Source organism: Manihot esculenta, chromosome 1 (assembly GCF_001659605.2).
Source record: "Manihot esculenta cultivar AM560-2 chromosome 1, M.esculenta_v8, whole genome shotgun sequence".
NCBI classification, from domain to species: domain Eukaryota; kingdom Viridiplantae; phylum Streptophyta; class Magnoliopsida; order Malpighiales; family Euphorbiaceae; genus Manihot; species Manihot esculenta.
Genome location: NC_035161.2, coordinates 30022469 through 30044704, shown reverse-complemented (window position 1 = coordinate 30044704; position 22236 = coordinate 30022469). Strand labels below are relative to the sequence as shown.

The 22236-nt window shown below is 33.1% G+C and overlaps 1 protein-coding gene across 3 annotated transcripts; it reads left to right on the top strand.

The window, feature by feature from the left end:
- The first annotated feature begins 18929 nt into the window (after positions 1-18929).
- Positions 18930-21470, top strand: LOC110630465. Of its 3 annotated transcripts, none has more exons than XM_021777994.2 (2): positions 18930-19061; positions 20193-21470. In XM_021777994.2, the coding sequence occupies exon 2, from the start codon at positions 20242-20244 to the stop codon at positions 21034-21036; it is 795 nt and encodes a 264-aa protein (XP_021633686.1). In that variant the 5' UTR covers positions 18930-19061; positions 20193-20241; the 3' UTR covers positions 21037-21470. The 3 variants fall into 3 exon arrangements, with proteins under 3 accessions (XP_021633686.1, XP_021633678.1, XP_021633671.1); XM_021777986.2 differs by having other exon boundaries at positions 18932-19061; positions 20178-21470; XM_021777979.2 differs by having other exon boundaries at positions 18944-19061; positions 20088-21470.
- Positions 21471-22236: the final 766 nt, after the last annotated feature.

Genomic DNA, 22236 nt, shown 5'->3' with positions numbered 1-22236 from the left:
CTAAATCAAATCAGAAAAAAAATATATTTAGTTTTTAATTTTATTTTGTTATTTAAAAAATTAAAAAAATTGGATATAATTAATGAGTTACATAATGAAAAAAGCTTTTTATATTTACTATCAAAATAAAAATTTTATAATAAAAACATTAAAAATATTCAAATTCAAGACAAATTTTTATTTTTTTACGTGAAAAAAGATCGATTAGACAAATCTCAATTCATATTTTTCAAAAATAATTGAACACCAAGAGAATGAAATATGAAATAATTGAAATAGAAAGAGCCAAAAGGATCTATTGAATGGTCTTTTGTCCCTTCCAATAATGACTGTATAATTATAGGAGTACACGTGGAATATTCTAAACTATGTTCATTACACAAACGAAATTAAATTATTCTCTTTTCTAATCCTTACGTGGGTCTGTTTGCTGATGATTGGAACTATTGATTCCAAGAAAAATACTTTATTAAATAAATTTTTTAATTATTTAAATGGGATCCAATCAATGTAATTAAACACTAGATAACAAAACTAATTATCTTCCTTCACAGTTTTCTTTATAAAAATAATAAATTTAAAAATGTATGGACCATTTTTTTTTTTTTTGCATTCTTAATTTGCAATAAAAATATCATGAAAGCGTAATTAAAATATTTTTTACAACAACAATATTTGAAGAGCTACCATAAAATTATAAATATTTTACAATAAAATTATAATTAATATTAAAAAAATTATTAATAACAATAATTATATTGCAAAAAAAATTATTATGTATGCTCATAATTTTCATTGCTATAAAATTTTTACTACTGATTTTAATATTTATTGTAGTTAATTACTTCTCTATTAATTTAATAAGTACTATAAAAAAATAAATTATCAGTGCTGAAATTTCAGATGGATTTAAGTAACATAGTGTGCTCAAAATAAATTTTTTAAAATATTTTATTTAATATAATTCATTTTTGCAAAAAAAATAATTTTTTAAAATTAAAAAATAATTAAATTATTTCATTTAAATAAAAAATAATTAAATTGAATTCTTAAAAAAATTTTCGTTCCAACTAAGGATAAAATTATTATATGATGAAAGAAGAATGCATATATTCTCTATTTTTTTTATCGCAATTTTTTAAAGTAAAATGAATATTTACACTCATAGAATATCTTCAATGACAATTTTTTATAATGGAAAAGTAAGAATTCTTTTAATTTCTATCTAATCAATAATTTGAAAGAAAAATATATATACAATATCTTTTTTGTCCCATAAGTAAGGATTCAGAAAAAAAAAAAGTTTCCTGCCATGGTAGGAAACATTTACTCAAATCAGTTTATATGAAATTATGAATCCAAAAAATAAACACTTTTAAAAGACGACACTCACAAATTTAGTATGGTGATAAGTGTATTTGAGTAAACACTTTAAGTTCTATTCTCCCAATTCTCAATTTTCATTTAAAAAAATATATTTTTAAAATAGCGAGATTGATTAGAAACTTTGGAGAGAAAGGGGGAGTGGTTTTACTTGTCCTCTCTTAATAATAGAACCTTTGCTAGAGCCAAGTTCCATTTGTAGTTTTGCTTCAATTGTGCCCCTCATGTGTCCAACCACCTAAGCCAAATCCACACCCTTTGAGCACATCCTTCTTTTCATTATTATTATTATTATTGTAATTAATTAAGGTTAAATTTTATTCGCACAAAGAAGATCATCTATACTCCAATGCCTTACACTGCCTTCAACAACAATCGATCGAAGAAGATAATTGAGACAGATGCCAAATATGTCAAAATGGGTGAACTCATTTTAAATTTAGTAATATTTAAATTTATTATAATAAAGTTAACTAAATTAAATGTCACTATGTAGGTAATAATATCCAGAATATTCATATGAAGGAAGAAAATGAGCAGAGTCATGTACAATAGGACCCACTTCCTTTCGATTATTGAGAAGATTATATCTCTTTCTCTCCTTTTCTCACCTTGTGTGATCGAAATTAGAGGATCATAAGCGTATGTGATTGACGGTGAAAAGATTTATCAAATGTCTCCTGCAGCAATTTAATTGGCTAAATTTATAATTTATCCCATTATTTTTTTAAAAAAAAATTACTTTATTTTTTAATTTTATTTTTCTTCATATTTTCATTTCTCTTTTTCTTCGATATTTCATTAAATATATATTTTATAAAAATGGTGTGCGTAATTAATTAAAACTGTCTAAATCGAAAACAAGAAAACGATATCACTTATAACAAACAAGTTAGTTGCATAGCACGAAAATTTATTGAAGAAGTTGAAACTGCTGTTTTCTGTCATGAGCAGAACACGTGAAAAACCATTTCAGCAAAAAATGATTCTCCAGATCTTTCCATAATACTCCATGCTTGTGCATATATAGATATACCAATGCATTGTGAAATATATGAAAAATATGAGACAAAATTTCTCAATTTATATCTTTTGTATCTCTTTTAATTTTTGTTCAATATTCAATAATTTACTTTCATATTATAAGTGCATAGATCTTATTCAAATATTCGAAAGTTATAGGGTGAATATTCGAAATTCAAAACTTTCGTACCATATTTGGAATTCAAAATCAATACAGTTTTTTGAACTTTAGAGATCAGCATTCAAATACAATTTCAATAGTTTTGAACCTATTTGATGCTATGAGATCCCATATGAATTTGAGTTTTGGTAAGTTTGTCTTAATTTGATTATTTTTTTCTTTTTATTTCTGTTTTTTCTTATTTTTTTCGAGCATATTCTCATTGTTCTACACCCTGACCTTACGGCTACTTTCACGTGGATAGCCTAATCGTGGATATAAGATTTTAATTTCTCTTAGACGGCTATTTAATTTCTTTTGACCCTTTTAGAATATGATGCTTATTATTTTGGGCTTTTCTCATACACGAATATTAATGATCAATCAAGTCTGACTACCCATGAACTCTTTTGAGCCCTATTCAGTTCATAAAATCAAATCTTGATTAATCCGAATTTCATTTTACGTGAGTTTATATTATATTGATTTGAATTTTTTCCATATGAATCGCTGTGTGTCTAGCGATTCAGTATCCATTTATCATCACTATCATATGCCTATTTCAAATATACTTTCTATTTTAAATAACAATAATTTGTCCAAAATACAAGATTGCATATTACATTAAATATTTTGTAAGTCAAACAGGATTGATCAGAATTTCCTAATTACATCGGGAGTGAACATCTGATAACTATATGAAAATAATCTATTTTACGTTTATCATTTTTTAGAGTTATTATTGACTTAGTTACATGTCAAAAGTTTTGCCATCAAACCATATGATATTATTTTTATTTTTCATATCTAAATTCGTACGAAACATTTACAACATCAATAAAATTTTTTTTAAGAGATCAATAAGAATTAAATTATTTACAATTAAAACATTTTTAAAAAATATATATTTTTTTAAAAAAAGCGAAGGAACAAATTATACCAACTTACTCAATAGGCTCAATGTTAAATGAGGTTAGCCATAAACCAAAGACATTTATGATGGTGCCTTGTCCAAGTGACACGTAATTTATATTTTACCTAATTAATTAATTAAAGTGTAGGACAAGGCCATGCCCTTCAAAAAAATTTTCTACTTGCCATGACCCAATACATTTATTGCATATACATTTTTTGTTTCCTTCATTTCTTTATAATAAATTATATATATATTAAATAAAAATATATTAACATCTAAAAGAAGCGAATAACTTAGGTTAAATAAAAATTAAAAATAAATATATCTTTATGGAATCAAGATTATATTATTTTAGGGTATTATTAATGTGAAACAAAGCTTTGCAATGAACATTTTTTTTCTTTATGGGTAATGCTTAATTAATTTGTAATAAACATATATATTAGCTTTTGGCTTTGTTTTATTATAATTTTAAAAATCCTAATAGCTAAAGTTTGAAATTGTTACTCAAATTCATAATCCATTAGTTAGGAGCTCAAATGCCTAAATTTTAGTTGATAATTAAGAATTAAATATTTCTCACCACATCATTAATGATTAAACATATATAATTATGTGATTCCCACCAAAAATAGAGGAAATAAATAGTAATTGCATTATTATTGGAAATTATTTAGAGGAAAACATGAAATTGGCCTTGCTTGTATAGTTCAAGGATGAATTTGGAATTTTTGAGATTCTCATCTATAAATTTTAATTTCTTTTAATTGAATTATTAACAAATAATACAAAAAAAAAATAATACAAACTTGAAAAAAAAATTCAAATTGTTGATATGCATGAAAAGAGCAATAATTACGGTATATTATTAAGCGGTACCTCCCGGCTAAGTTTCGGTGTCGGAATTCCAACCTTTCCGTGGAATCTCCATTGGAGTCTGGAATTTTTGAATTGAAACCTCCTTAAAACGGTAAAATAAGGTTTTTTATAAAATGAATTTAAAAATTTTAAGGTTTTGAGTTAAAAGAAAAGAAAATAGTTTTGAAGGTAAACCCCAGTTTCGACCGCCGAACATTTAAGTTCGCCCGTCGAAGATAGTGCCGCCGCGGGACCTCCCCTTTCGGCCCCCGAAAATGGTTTATTCAGCCACCTATAAGAGGCCTTCAGCTTGAAAATGAGAGAATTTTTCTCTCCATTCTCGGGCAAAGGTGAGTTCTTGCCACCCTTTGATACTTTTGTGGTTTTTCTTTTAAATCTCTTAAGAAATTCATAAGTTTTGTCTTGTTTTTGAATATTTGAGCTTGAATCCAAATTTTTAAACCTTGGAGACCTCCGGAGACCGTTTTATCTCATTTTTAAGTTGGGGTTGTTGTCACCCTTTAGATCTCTAAGAGGTAAGCCTAGATCTTTACTTTTTCTATGTTTTAATCAAGTTTTAAGAGAGGGTTAAGGGTTAAAAATGCATGAAATAGTTAGATATAAAATTTTAGGGTTTGAGTTGGGTTGTTAATGAATATTTACTCTTATGAGATTTTTGTTATTGTTTATTGGGGATTAGGCTAGTTTGTATGCCCCTTATGCTTGATGAGTGAGCATGCATGTGTTTGAGGAGTTGGGTGTGAGGATTGGAGTGTTTTGGTGGCTATGTACATATAGCAGAATCGGGTTCTGCCTTGCTGGAGAATCCAGGTTCGGCTGCCGAAATAAGGTTCAGCCGCCGAACCTGCTAATGAAGGCAGCCTTTTGGCCACTTAATTTGCCCCCGAAAGCATGGACTTTCGGATCTGTGAAGGGGTTTCGGCCGTCAAACCCGCCTCCGAAAGTCCCTGACTTTCGGATCTGTGAAGAGTTTAGGCCGTCGAACCTGCCCCCGAAAGTCCCTGACTTTCGGATCTGTAAGGGACCTTCGACCGGAGAAAGTCCCCTGCCCAACCTTCTTTTACTTGTTTTGTATGCATGCTTTGGTATGTTTTAGGGGGTTTTGGGGAGTTGTTTAGAGTCATGTAATAGTTATGTTTGGTCCTTCATTTGAGTCCATCTATGTAGGACCGGACCTGGGAGACTGTAGAGCTCTGCAATGAGATAACTGCGTCAGTTTAGGCGAACGTCAGCCAGAGGTGAGTAGAACTAAACTAATCTATTGTTTTAAAATAATCAAATTTTTTAAGTATGTTTACGCATTACGAATGTCATATTTATGTATTAGGCTGTTGTATTAAAATTCACGAATATGATGCATTGCATTATTTACTGTTGATGTTGATGGATATTGAATGACCCACTAACCTTCTAGTATAATATGTTATGGCGGATATGGAAAGACCAGGACTTGCCCTTTCTATGCCCCTAGCATTATGGATATGTTATGCTATGTTTAAGCGAAAGTCCTGAGGAGATCCGTCAAGAGCCGGGCACATTGGATTATGTAGAGGGTTATTGGTGATAAGTCCATTTTGATGTGAATTGTTTGTGTTTGTGACGCATTTCATATGAGCATATGTTTATTAAATTGTTTTTATGTTTTGCTCACTAGACTCTTGTAGTTTATCCCTTTCTCCTAATTCCAGGTTTGCAGAATCAAAGATAGCAGGGAAATCGGCATAGTAGCTGGTAGAGCCTAATGTAATAGAATAGTTGTGGACATGTATTGTTTAATGGATTAAAATTGTATTTTGCCTTAGTTTTTATCTTTGTAATCCATGTTAACATGATCTTTATGTAAAAGTTTTAATTATGAGTTATATTTGAATCAAGCTTGAGGTATGTAATGTTCACCATACTAGAGCATTTGATGAGGCATCTAATAATGAGTTTTATGTTTCAGTTTTTGATACATATACAGGTTGAGCCATAATTCATAGAATGTTTATATTTATGTTGTCTTGTATTATCACGTATGAGATTTTATCAGGTATATAAGATGTATAGTAGGCTTGCTACGGACTCCGCAACTTTAAATCGATCTGAATTCGAGCGCCGGTAGCAATCCGGTTTCCGGATCGTTACACCTCACGGTTTTTTTAATAAATTATTTGGTGTTTAAAATTAAATAGTTGGATTAATTTAGATTTATATAGGATACCTCCATTAAAAAAATAAAATATTCCTTTTTAAATTTTAAAAATATTTTATATTTAAAATTTAAATTTGAAATCTTTAATTAAAAAAAAAAAAAACTGCTCTGTTTCATTTCACGCTTTGGAAGTGATGATGTCTCACGTTTTTTATGCTATTGCCGTGATAAGACAACATTTGTTTCCCTTTTGAAAATTTTTGCTTCCCTTTTACTCCATTTTCATTCTCTTTTCTTTCTTTTCAAGTAACTTGAAAAGAAGATTATATATAGGCTGCTTTCCTGTGATTTTAACTTAGATAGCTAGAAAAGACAATAACTTCAATCTATTTTCTTTAAGATTGAGATAATTAAATTTAAGATTTTTTAATTTAATTTTAATGCAATTAAAGACAATAACTTCAATCTATTTTCTTTAAGATTGAGATAATTAAATCTATTTTCTGTAACTGTCAACTGCTTACGCTTATCTTTTCTCATAATAAAATTTGTATTACACATAGAATATTTAATTGGGCGAGAACGATCCAACAATTCTCTAAGGACCCATGCACTTTGATATATTTATATCTTTTTTAAGACTTTTTGAAGGCACTGGATCCTCTTCCTTATCTTGGATTGTTGTTAATCATGCATTTTTAGAACAGTTGCCTCCTGAATCCTCTAGGAACCTTCCACTCATTTTCAACAACAGAAAAGAACGCACCCTTCCACATCAACCATACGTACATATATCCCATCAATTTCTTGGTAAATTATTAGATACTCCAGGTCTATTATCTCGAAATAGTATATTAAATTGATAGTATTAAAATAAATAATTAAAAGAAATAAAATTTATTAAATTCACTTCTCTTTAAATATAATTTTTAATAGTAATATAAATTTAGTGAGTAATTTTTACTTTTTTATTTTTCAAAATAGGAATTGAGAGTTGAGTGATTAGAACATGAAATCTCTCAGATTTACTTAAATGTACTTACCATTATTTTATGTTTGTGAGTGTTTATTTTTTTAATTATATATTTTAATATTATTAATTTGATGTATGGTCATTTTAGAGTAATTACTAACGTCTCTAATTTTAACCGATTATAATGTAAAAATATTAGATTAAACTCAAAATTCTTGTGATTTTGGGAATATTTTTTCCTTTTACCTAAAAGATGGTGACAATTTTCTTGAAGATTGGTGGGATTTTAGTTTTGTTTTTCTTTCGGCCGGATAGGGATCAGAAGGTGACAACCCAAGAAGATGAAAATGCATGCAGGTACTGGTGGCTAGCAGCTCAGCTCAGGCCCCATTAAACCTGTTTATTCACATGTTGTTTATCATTTTTTTCGTCAAAATTCACATGTAGACAGCTACATGGACATAATATAAATGTATTGCATTTTATGTAGATTCTATTTACATTTTAGACTAGAAATGCTCATACAAGAAGGACATCTTCTAGGTTGTCCCCATAAGCAAACTTTTAAATAGACATATATGAATATTTTGTAGTTTAGCTAATTATATTTCTTTTTCAGAAGTGACCAATTAATTGCTAGCTAATAGACAATAAATTTACAAGTTCATAATAATTACATTGGCAGGTAAGAAAGGAAAGAGCAAAGAAGCTTCTGCCCTTTTGGATAAAGAGCAACGAAATGAAAGACACGTGCATGCTGTTAATTAACTCTTATAATTAATCAAAGCATATAGTTAGTAATGGGTTAGTAATTCAATCAAGACACTACTACAATATTACAGACCTTTCTGGGTAAAAAGAAAAGCTATAAATTCAGACCAATCCAAAAGTCTAAAAACTTGATCCAAGAGAGATTCGATGGCTGTTGATTCTAGAAGCAGGTAACCAACCACCACAAAAATGCCATCCACAGTTGGGATAGTCTCCACAACTGAAGCCTACAAGGCAAGGCTGAGTATGGGATTATTTGAACAAGGCCAGAACTAAAGAGGGCCGGCAGGGAAGAAAAGAGAGAAAAAAAAAAAAAAGCAACCAACAGAACAAACAACCCTCGAATCAGGGAAAGGATCTCGATCTACTATAGAGTTAGATGTGGCCATGTGCCTACATAGAGTTTCAATAATAAAGGAAAAGGGGTGTTTATAGTATTTCATTCGCACGAGCCATAGCTCCATAAGCTGCAAGCACCCATCCATAGTGGGCTTGAAAAAAAAAAAGCACACCACCGAGAGTCTCCATTTGCAAGTAAAGAAGAAAGCACATCCACGAATACAAACCTAAGGAAATTTGGTAGATCTGAAAATACAAGGCCTCCTATGGATTTAGTTGCATGTATTATCATGGCTAGACAACTATATTTTTATCTGAATATCTAAAATAAATTTTATTTCAAATGAGAATCAGTTTAATAAATAATTATAAATTAATATATAATGTTTTATAGCTATTAAATTATAATGATATCAGAAAATTATTAATTAATTTATAAATTATGTAATTGATAAATTTAAAAACCTAATGATTTATTACTCAATTGTGTTGTGGAAATTTTAACTTTCTAACAAGAGAGAGACTAACTGGCCAAAAAAAAGTTTTTCCAAGGTTAAATTTCATGGGTCCTATAATTCATATGGGGTTGGATATAATACCACATGTATAATAATTACACTGAATAAGTTTTTAATATAATGGCAAACAAAATAATAATTTTAATTTATTTCACAACATAATTTATACATAAAAGATATTCTTCAAGGATATATATTATTTTACAATAAAATAATTTATTTTCTTTTATTTAGTTGCATTAGTAAGAAATAAAGTTTAATAACATTAATAATACACTTTTCAAAATCTAGAAAAATGAATGAAATTAAAGAAGTCATTTACTTTAAATGAGATAAAAAAGCTCAACAAGAATAATATGAACTTTCAATCAAAATTGATTTTCTACCCAGAAATTCAAAAAATAACATTATACATATAATTGTGCGCGTTGTAGGTCATGTGCATTCTTACTTAGTTTTTTTCTTGTTCCTTTCTTTTAATGACAGAAATATAAATTAGAAATTGGTGTAGTCGAAATAGAATTATGTTATAATTGATCAATTCTGTAAAAAAAAAATGTGAGGTGATTGACACTTACGCTATCCACTCCGACATTAAAGTATGTAAGAATTATGTATCTTTATTTTTATGATCGTTAACTTTTATACTGTAAGAAAATAGAGTTATTTATATAAATTCTTGAGAATCCGACATATGCTGGCTAATTGATTGGGAGTTGTAGGCATAAATGGAATCTGTTGGATTGTACCTGCTAATGCTAACTTTACGTGAAGACTCGATCCATTCAGGAGAGGGTGAGTCTTGATGAGAAACTAGGTGCTACAGTGTTCGAGTCTTGCTGTTCTCGGGTGAGACCGCATATCGGATTATCAAATTCTTACCATATAATCATATTTTATGGTGGCAGCTCATACCTTATTTTGGGTGATTGTTGTATAACATCAAAAGTCTCTCACTGGTCTTCGATTTTTCAGATTCAAAGATGACAGTTGTGTTCACAATCATGGACACGTCACCATATCTAGATTGACTTTCCACACTCGCTTCACTCTGTCTGCCCCTGATCATAAATGACGATTGCCTTGTGGCTATGGAATAAATAACGTGAAAATAATAAACCGAACTTAACACCCGATTATTACAACGACTCAAATATTTTATTAATCAAGACTATCACCCAGTCGTTGGCCTGGCGAATACCTGTCTCGAGGCGTTTTATAGCAGAAACTCGCATTTGCCTTTTCGGACTAGCACCCGAAAACTCAGCTGGCAGTTATCCGCTTTGTGGCGCTTTTTGGCAGAAAATTACCTCTGTCTTTTGGGCCTAATACTCGAAGACTCATATGGTCTCATCTCGTGGCCTTTTTTAGTGAAATTTGTCTGTCTTTTGGGACTAACACCCGAAGACTCGCCTGGCGATTACCTGCCTTGTGATTTTTTGCAAAAACTCGCTTTCTTTTGGAACTAATACTCGATCATGTGGCCTGACATAAAATGCCTTAAAAACTTTTTTGTGAAGCAGAACCAACATCCAGTTGTAACGACCCGAAAATCGGACCGCTACCGGCGCTAGGATCCAGATCGGCTTAAGGCCGCCGGGACCCGTAGCAAGCCAAACATTCATCCTGTAACCTGCTTAATTCCATACATGATCAACAACATACATAAAAATTTTGAACTTTTCTTTCCATTCAATCACCAAACTCAACCTGTGCATGCACTATTCATAAACATAAACATTAACCCCACCTTGGAGTCCTCATCAATGCTCCAATGGGGTGACATACATACATTAAGTTTGGTTTTTCAATAATCATCATTAAACATTTGAGATCATGTACTAAAAAGGGATTAACAACATACTATGGTCAAGCACAGCTCTAAACTTCCATAAACATTATTACATAACATTCAATACTATACTTTTACATTACATCATATTCATGTCCACATCTAGCTATTACATAAAACAAGACTCTACTCTTGCTGACCTCCTGGTCTACCCTGTACCTGCAAACCTGGGGGTTAAGGGAGAGGGGTGAGCTATAAAGCCCAGTGAGCAGAATAATTAAACATTCAATTTAAATTTCATGCTTTCATAAAATGCAACATATCACAAACAATTCACATTAAGGATGAACTTGTCACCAATAGCCCACTACTCATTCCAATAGTGTCAGGGGCGTAGACTGGGCCTCACTGGTCTTTCTCTTACATTACATTCATAACATAACATTCCAATATGTCAGGGGCGTAGAATGGGCCTCACTGGTCTTTCTCTTACATAGTGTCAGGGGCGTAGAATGGGCCTCACTAGTTTTCCATACCGTATCACATCATATCATAACGTAGTGCGGCTAAAGGATCATCCAACATTCATCCACATCAACAACATATTATGCAATGTAACATATTCGTGAATTCTAATGCAATCACCCTAGTATATCTTATGGCATTCATGATGCGTGTATCATGCTCAGAATTTATTTATTTACTTTGAAACGAAATAAGGTATTCCACTCACCTCTGGCTGAAGCTCTAACAGACTCAGAAGCAGCTGAACTCACTGCTGGGGTCCTCGGTTCCTCGGGTCCGAACCTATACAGGTGGACTCAAATGAGGGACCTAACATACATAAACATGACTCTAAAATACTCCCCAAAAACCCCTTAAAACACCTTAAAACAATCACATAAATCATGCAAAGGAGGGTTGAACAGGGCACTTTTGACGGCAGGTTCGGCGGCCGAAAGGCCCTCCAGAGCCGAAAGTCATGCACCTTTGGCGGCACTTTCGGCCGCCGAAGGTTCCCTTCAGAGACGAAACTCATGCATGTTCGGCGGCACCTTCGGCGGCCGAAACTCCCTTCCAGAGCCGAAAGTCCACTTTCGGGGGCAGGGTTCGGCAGCCGATACATGCTACCAAAGGCAGGTTCGGCGGCCGAAAGAGCCTTCGGCTGCCGAACCTGAGTTCTTCCCAAAGGGCAGAAACTCAGCTCAACATGCATAAACGTCTCCCAACTCATTCAATCATGCATTTTCCTATTCTACAACATGCATACTCAAGCATACAAGCTCCTAGGGGCTTCAAACTATCCTAAACCCTATCTACAACACATCAAACATGAATATCCAATATACATTGTTCATAAACGCACAATAAACCCATAAACTCCACATAAACCTACACATGCATTTCTACCCCAAGAAACTTCAAAAAACTTACTTAAAACATTAAAGGAACTATGGATCTACTCTTACCTCTTGAAGAACGAGAGGAGAGACAATCCAACTTGGAGATGGGAGAGATCTCAACTCTTTGGTCTCCAAGCTTCCAAAACTCTCTCTTTTGTTTAAATATCTTCAAATCAACATAAAGCTTGTTAAAACATGAAAGATCGAAGGAAAAACGTCTAAAATGAACCATGGGAGAGCAAGAACTCACCGTGGCCGAAAATGGGGAGAAAACTCGCCCGTTTCTGCCATGGAGCTCTTATATAGGGGCTGGCAGACCACCTTTCGGCAGCCTAAAGTGCCTCCAAAACTCATGCAAGTTCGGCGGCCGAACCTGCCCCCCTAAACCATCCCACGTTCGGCGGCCGAACCTGGAAATGTCTCCTTGGTCTTTTTCATTTAAAACTCAATTTCCTTTTTGCTTAAAACCGTAAAATACATTAAAACATTTATGAAAACATGCTTTTACCCTTCTAGAGGTTTCCGACATCCGAGATTCCACCGGGCGGTAGGAATTCCGATACCAGAGTCTAGCCGGGTATTACACCAGTCATGTAGTCTAGCGGATATCTGTCTGGTGGCCTTGGCATCAGATGCCTTGTTTAGCGGGGCTAACACCCGAATTATGGTATGGTGGAACCCGCCTTGTGGCCTGACATAAGATGCCTTGTTTAGCGGGACTAACACTCGGATTATAGTTGTAACGACCCGAAAATCCGGACCGCTACCGGCGCTAGGATCCAGATCGGCTTAAGGCCGCCGAGACCCGTAGCAAGCCTAACATACAGCCTGTGAACCTGCTTAATCCCATACATGATCAACAACATACATAAAAATTTAAAACTTTTCTTTTCATACATTCATTCTTTCATTCTTTTACCAAACTCAACCTGTACATGCACTATACATAGTCATAATCATAAACATTGACCCCTCTTTGGAATCTCATTAAAGCCCCAATGGGTGACATAACATGTGTTGAGTTGGTTTACATAAACATCATAAAACATCTAAGATCATGTATTAAAAGGGATAACAATATTCTATGGTCAAGCACACCTCTAACATCCATAAACATCATTACATTACATTTCTATACTGTACTTACACATGACTGTATTAAACATAACATCTCAACATTAATCATGTCCACACTATCTATTACATGACCATGACTTCATTACTCTTGCTGACCTCCTGGTCTACCCTGTACTTGCAAACCTGGGGGTTAAGGGAGAGGGGTGAGCTACAAGAGCCCAGTGAGCAGAATAATAAAATATTTAAAACACATGATAATATGGAATGCATCACATCACAATCATATCACATCAAGGATGAATTTGTCACCAATAGTCCTCTACATGGTCCAACTGTGCCAGGGGCGTAGAATGGGCCTCACTGGTCTTTCTCTTACATGGTGCCAGGGGCGTAGAATGGGCCTCACTGGTCTTCCATACCGTATCATCATCATATCGTAACATACGAGGACTAAAGGATCATTCAACATTCATCTGCATCATCAATATATTATGCAATGCAACATATTCGTGAATTCTAATGCAAACACCCTATTATATCTCATGGCATTCATGATGCGTGAATCATGCTAAAACTGATTTATTTACCTTAAAGCATAAAGAGTTATTCCACTCACCTCTGGCTAGCTCTGACAGACACAGAAGCAGCTGAACTCACTGCTGGGGTCCTCGGTTCCTCGGGTCCGAACCTACACAGGTGGATTCAAATGAGGGACCAAACATACATGAACATGACTCTAAAATACTCCCCAAAAACCCCCTTAAAACGCCTCAAAACATCCATGGAAAATATGCAAAGGAAGGCTGAACAGGGCACTTTCAGCTGCAGGTTCGGCGGCCGAAAGTCCCTCCAGAGCCGAAAGTCAGGCAGGTTCGGCGGCACCTTTGGCGCCCGAAAGTGCCCTCCAGAGACGAAAGTCCTCTTTCGGGGGCAAGGTTCAGCAGCCGAAAGGCTTGCCTCCCAGGCAGGTTCGGCGGCCGAAAATCCTTCGACTGCCGAACCTGGTTTCTGCCAAAGAGGGCAAAAACTCGGCTCCTCAACCTCAAATGCCTCCCAAACCTTCCAAACATGTATTTTCCTATTCTACAACATGCATACTCAAACATACAAGCTCCTAGGGGTTTCAAACCATAAAAAACCCCAACTACAACACATCAAACAACTCACATTGTTCATAAACATACATAAACCCATAAACATAACAATAACCTAAACATGCCTTTCTACCCCATAGATCTACTTAAAACTTACTTAAAACATGCAATGAGCTTAAGATCGGCTCTTACCTCTTGAAGATCGAGAGAAAGACGACCTAAACTTAGAAACCAAAGGAAAAGAGCTCCTGTGTCTTCCAAGCTTCAAAACTTGCTCATATGCTCAAAAACTTCAAAACAAAGTGAAAACTCATGAAAATCTTGAAAGATTTGAAGGAAGAAACTTAAGATCGGTGAGGGACGGCGGAGAGCTCACCTTGGCCAAAAATGGGGAGAAAAGCTCGCCCGTTTTCGGCTAAGGGACCCCTTTATAGGTGGCTGGCCAGGCCACATTCGGGAGCCGAACGTGCCTCCGCATGCATGCCATGTTCGGCGACCGAACATAAGGTTCGGCGGCCGAACCTGGACTTCCCTCACTTATGCTTTCGGGGGCCTAAAGCACTCCCGAAGTGCATGCATGTTCGGCGGCCGAGCTTGGGATTCGGCGGCCGAACCTGGGTCTTCCTCCAAGGCTATATTCATTCAAAACTTAACTTCCTTTTTACTTAAAATCATAAAATACATTAAAACATTTTATAAAAACATGGTTTTACCCTCCTAGATGTTTCCGACATCCGAGATCCCACCGGATGGTAGGGATTCCGATACCGGAGTCTAGCCGGGTATTACAATAGTATGGCAAAACCCACCTTGTGGCCTGACATCATATGTCTTGTTTAGCGGGACTAACACCTGGATTATGATATGACGAAACTTGCTTTGTGACCTAGTATCAGATATCTTGTTTAGTGGGACTAACACCTAGATTATAGCCTGGCGAAACCTACCTTGTGGTCTTGGCATAAAATGTCTTATTTAACGGGACTAACACCCAGATTATGGCTTGGTGGAACCCGCCTTGTTGTAGTGTTCTTGTCTCCATGCTTTTATCCGTATCCTCGCCTCTCAAGCTTTTGGTTTTACTTTTAACTCGTCCTATTGTCCTCTCTCAACGCTTGGACATCATCCAACCTGATGTATTTCTAGGTTTTGTTCATTAGCTATTAGTACATAGCAGTTAAATTCTTGATTAGGGAATCCATGAACTTGAGATTACGCATTTCTTTTTTCAATACTTCACATATTATCTCATGATTTAATTCTTCCACCTATATTGCTTCTGCATTGAACTGCGAGATAAAACTCCTTAAAGACTCGCCCTCTTCTTGGCAGATCTTTCGCAAGGTAGATGAGAGCTTTTTAGGAGATATACAAGCAATAAACTTGAATTTAAATAACATAGCGAATTGGGTAAAGTTCTGAATTGAACATGAACTCAGATGTTGGTACCATTTCTAGATCAAACCTGTGAGTGTTGACAGAAACACTTGGCACAGCACGAAATCGTTGATATCTTGAAGCTGCATTATCATCCTAAAGATTACCAGGTGACTTTTGAGATATGTTGTTCCATCGTATTTGTCCAAATTTAGAAGTTTGAACTTGGCGGAGATATCTTGCTAAGATTTCTTCTAGCAGGGACGAGACATCGTCCAACCCATGATCCTCCTCCTGCTCCTTCTAGTATCTCTGCATGGCCCATATCAGCTTTCAGTGGACATCCTTTGGAGCCTCGTCCAATGGCTTCTCTTCCTCCAGCTTTGCCTTCCCCCTAGACTGCGTTTGAATTGCCTCTGACCGAATCCGTGGGGTGTCAATTGAAGTTTTCTCCCTTATCATGGGAGACATGAAGGAGGCCTCCTCCCAAACTTTATACTACTCGAGAGTGGTCTGTAGCCTTGTTATGTATTGAAGAATCTACTCATTGTTTAGATTACTTAAATTAGCTTTATTGACCATTAATGGAGTGTTTAGTCCATTACTAAGAGTGGAGAAAATGATTACGCCCTTGTTGGCAGCAGTCTTAGCAGTAACTCATGAATTGTCAGCCATTTTAGCGAATAAAAAAGTTAAAATAACCCGTTTCTAATCCAATTGAACAAAGATAATCCGATGAATTTTTTGACAATGGAACCAAGTAACGTGGCCGAAATAGAGCTGTACTGTGATTAGTCAATACTGCAAAAAAGAAATATGAGGTGGTTGGCGCCTACAGCAGCTACTCTGATACTCAAGACAGTAAACTGAAAAATAGGATGAGTATAAGAAATTATTTAGAATTTAAGAGTAGTTGTGTAAAAATTACGTATTTTAATCTATAATTGTTAATTTTTATACTATAAGAAGATGAAGTTATTTATAGGATTTCCTGAGAATCTAATGGGTGTTAGCTAATTGATAAAAGATTCTATCGGCTAATTGATCAAGAATCCTGTAATTATAGGTGTAATGGAGATTTGCTAAATTGTTCCTGCTATGATAATTTTACGTGAAAACTCGACTCATTTATGAGAGGGCGAATTTTGATGAGGAACCGGGTCCTATGGTATTCGATTCTTTCTTTCCATGGGTAGAATCGCATATCGATTTATCATACTATTAGTACGTAATCCTATTAGCTCATATTTATTTAGGCAATTATTTTCCAACATCACAAAGTATTATAATATTTAAATAAAAATAAAATAATTAAATTTAAATATTACATTTCAAATAATAAAAAATAAAAAAATATTTAATTAATTTTATAAATTATACCATATTAAAATTTGTAAATTAAAAAAAAATTAATTTCAAAAACAAAAATTTTAACTTGAATTTTAAATTTTCAGAAACAAAGAAAATTAACATAATTTCTACATATCATTTTATTTTTTTAAAATGTGAAAAATTTTAATTTTATATAAATTAAAAAATAAAATATATTTTATATATTATTTTAATTCTTTTTAAAAACGTGAGTACTTTTAAATTTTATACAAACTAAAAAATTAAAATAATTTCTACATATTAATTTAATTTTTTAAAAAAATATGAATAATTTTAATTATATATATATATATAAATAATTTATATATATTAAAAAATGTGATTAATTTTAATTTTTAAAAATTAAAAAATAAAGATAAAACTAGAATTAAAATATATAGTTAAATATAAAATAATTCTTTATTAATTAATCAATAAAAACTATATAAATTAGATAAAATCTACAAATCAATCTAATATAAAAATTTAGTTTGCATTGAGTTGAATTAGTTGGACTAATTTATCAACACCTCTAATATTTAGCAATAAAATAAAAAATTATCAATTAGAAACAAATATTATTTTTCCCAAACAAAAATAAATAAATAAATAATAAGAAAAGCCTATTTTGGGTGAAGGAGTAGTTGTAAATCCCATATTAAAAGTATATTTATTCAAAACAACTCAAAAAATAAGCACCTTATTATCAAACATGACAGTCAGATGATGTACTTGATCAGCTGAAATTTCATATTATTTTTTTTATTCTTTAATTTTGATTAAGTGAATTTTTTTATTTTTTTCAATTTAAATATTATTTTAATGTTGTAATTATGAAATTGAACTATTTGAATGAATTTAAATTAGAATTTGTATATTTAAATTAATATATTAATATTTATCTTAAATTTATTGATAAGTCTCTGTATATGCATTTTCGAAATTAAATTGATAAAAGATTATCAATAACTTCAAATTTTATATTTAGACATTATGATATTTGGAGAACCTTCATTAAAAATGAAAAAAAAATTGACAAGAACCTTTGGTAAAAGCGATTTTGAATGTATCAAAGGCAATAACTTTTACAAGCATGAGTACATGTTAGAGATTGATGCTTCAGAACTACTTAGATCACTTGCCTTTTCATCATTAGCATGCATAATTGCTCAACTTAACTTCAATCTGAATCTTAATTTGGACAGGAATGTTAGAAATTAGAAATGTTAGTTTTGGCATGTCTTTGGTAATTGATGCATCACCTTTTAGGGCTGATGCTCATTGGCTTGAACTTTGAAGCCTAATTATGTGCCAAATTGAGGAAACTTACTGAACAAAAATAGAAATTTTACTCTCTTCTTTCACTTTTATTTGTCACTTTTGAGAAGTTGATTTGTCTAAAATTATTTTTTTTTATGCAGTAAATAATTTAAAAATAAAAAAGATTAATTTATTAATTATATTAAAATTTAGGGATTAAACTGTAATTTATATAAAAAAAACTTACCGTTTGGCTTCTTGTGTTGGGAAACTGAGATGAATTACGACGTACCGGTTTGGACCAAAACTGTTGGTACATCATTACAAATGCAGACAACGACGTCGTTATCAATTTCCATGCACAGACCGACCACAATAACTCTTCCCAACCAACAGAAGCCACGTAGCCCACTAAAATAACCTCCTCATCCGCAGCGTTTTAAACTGTTACCCAAGATTCCAAAACCCTCTAAACTAACTATTTGTCCAAATCTTTATAGGTTCAGAGAAAAAAAGGAGAGGAAGAGTGGAGGGTTTTATGTGAATAACCCACTTCTTTTTCCTCTTTTCTTCTTCGATCAAGTATCACCGGTAAGATCATAGAGTATCACTTTCTTTTGATTTTTTATCATCTTCAAGTTCATCGCTTAACCTTCTTTTTTGGTAACTTACTCGCTCATCAGGCTTAGATCTGAACGGATTGATTGTTTTTATTTTCCCTTTTTTATTTTTTCTTGTATGTATAGATCTTGATTTCTATGTATATTGATTCTTGTAAAGCGAGGGATTGTTTATTATGACTTGCAGCTTCAGTTAATGAAGTCTTTTTGTTGATTTAAATGTAAGCTGAGAAAAAGATTGGTTTGGATTATATTGAAACGGGTGTTTCTTAAACTGATCATATATGCTTTGTTCTCCCTTTCTCTGCCTCTGTTTTTGAGGTTCATGTTAACTGAGAACCTTGAGTGGTTGTTAGGATAGCGCGAGCAGATTATTTAGATGTTCAATTACAGAATTACAGTCACATCCATCTATATCTGCATTCTAATATAATCAGCTCATCGATCCGTTTATTCTTTCTTCTTATTGAAGCCGCTAGCTAGCCTATCATGTAGCTAATGCAAATCTTCCAAGGATACAAATTGTGCAATTGAAATAGAAGTGACTAGAAGGTAAACAATCTAAGAGTAGTACGTTTAATCAAAAGAGCTGTCCCATTCTCATTGTTATTGATGAATATGCCCTGTTGTGGATTTCCTAAGTCCTTAATTTTATATTCTTATTTGTGGTTAGAAGCAATGGTATCTGTTTTGGACAAAAACTGAAGGACCCTTCATCATGAAGTTAATTTTTTTTTTATTGTGCCCTTTTTGGTCATGTTCTTCTTTTTACTCAATTGATTCAATTCTCCATTTTTCTTTTGGAGATTTTTGCATTAATATACTGATATTCTCTGCCTCTAGTAGAATTGATCAGGTAGCTAGGCTATCATTTTAACATATTATCCACTTGCACTTTGTCAAGTTACCATGAAAAATTGGATGCCACTGAACTTGACTGTCCTAAATCGTAAGAAAACCAGTTTGATTCTCATGCATAATGCTATTTTTGTTCCAGGTCTCCTTCATAAAATTGTTAATGGTGCTAATGATAGCAAGGGGAGACCTTCATGGTATGAGTTAATGGTTAATGATGACCAGTTTTCAGGTTTGGTTTCTGTAGGCATAGAATGTGATTCTGCTTTCTCAAGTTACTTGCCTTTGCTATCAAAATGTGGAATTTTGCGTCCAATTGCTTAGCTGGAAGTGTCGGTTTTAACCCTACTCAAAAGCTAAATCAAGTTGCAGCGGATGACTCAGATGATGAGTTGTCCTCAGTTATTAGCAGAGAAGAAGGCTTAGAGTGCCCAATATGCTGGGAGTCCTTCAATATTGTAGAAAATGTGCCTTATGTTTTATGGTGTGGCCATACGCTTTGTAAGAATTGCATACTAGCACTTCAATGGGCGGTCGTGAAATTTCCCACATTACCAATTCAACTTCCCCTCTTTATTTCCTGTCCCTGGTGCAATTTGTTATCCTTCCGTCTTGTCTACAGAGGGAGCTTGAGATTTCCTCGCAAGAATTACTTTCTCCTTTGGATGGTTGAAAGCAAGAACGATGATGGACATAAGTCTCATAATACCTTCTGTGAAGATCGTCAACCTCTATGGTCATCAGACAGCAATTTAGCTCCCAGAAATGAGTCAAGTCACAATAACATCAGAAGGGGTCATCATCCAGAACAATCAAGAATGGATCATAATCATAATCATAGCAATATCATCCTCGATTTCGGGAGAATTAAATCTTCCCTTCAGAAGTCACTGTTTTTCTTCATTCATCTGACAGCTAAGTTTCCTTTGGTCATTATATTCCTTTTGATCATATTATATGCCATACCTGCCAGTGCTGCCATTTTGGCCCTGTACATTCTTATTACAGTTCTGTTTGCTATCCCATCATTTCTAATACTGTATTTTGCTTATCCTAGTCTGGATTGGCTTGTCAGAGAAATCATCACTTGATAATGACAAGGCAATTAGCTTCTTAGTCTGTAATCTTGTGAATAGAAGTTTTCACGTAGAAACTGGCTTCTATTTATGTAGATGCGTACACTTAGTAATTTGACGACTTTCCAGTTTCCAAGGCTGCCTCAATTCTTTGCTTCCAGGTGGTACATGTTCTTTAAACCTTTCATTTTCAGAAGCATGCCTGCTTTCTGTAGAACTTGACTGGGATCGAGGTTGTGTGTGTTCTGGAGTTTTGGGGACAAAGAAGGCCACCACATGGAAACCATGCCACCAATTTAGATTTGCTTTGCGGATTAGCAAAGCTATTGTAATTACACAAATATCTGATTTGTATGAGAACTTTTAAGAAAGAGCTGGATTTCTTCTTTGTACTGAGACCCATGTTTATAGAACGATTGAATCTAGATTATGCTTCTGCTTCCCATGTATATAATTTTCTCTACACGAGTTATGATAGATTCTGAAGGCTAAAAGAAAAAACAGTATAGGTGCTATACTTTAATGTGTCTTCAATGTCCAAACTATTTCAACCAAATATTTTCTGATTTTTTATGTTCTTACACTGCGGAACTCATTTGGTATCATATCAAACAATGATGCTGTAATCTGTGGTTTCCACTACATTGCTCGCGTCTGCTCTTCAACGTGATTATTTTGCTGCTTTCCTTTGTCGGTGGAAACTAGAGATGAAATATTTTTGCAATCTGCTCGTCAATCCGTTATGATGATGTAGCAACTTTTGATTGCAAACCCAGTCAGGAGACAGAAATAGCAAAGCAATTACATTTACTGAAGAAATCTGATTAAGACATTTGGGTATTGATCGGGGAGCGGATTCATCCAACAGGCTTCGGAAGATTTTTAAATCTGTACTGTTAAAATTAAATTATTCGAATTTGAATTTGATTTATATTAGTAATATTTAAATTATTTTTAAATTTAATTAAAAATTAATTTTAATTATTTAAATTTATTTTAAATTTAATTATTATAGTTGAAATAAAATTTTAATCTGTTTAATTTTATATATTTTAATTAATAATTTATATAAAAATTATTTTTTATTAATAATTTTCATTTAAAAAATTTAATATTTTTATAAAATATTTAATTTTTAAACGAAAAAATATAAAAAATTTATAAATATTATTATAAAATATATTTTTATATTAAATTAATTATTTATATAAATAA

Excerpts from the sequence above, each read along its gene's own strand:
- LOC110630465 (XM_021777994.2), top strand. The coding sequence starts at position 20,242 with ATGTGGAATTTTGCGTCCAATTGCTTAGCTGGAAGTGTCGGTTTTAAC.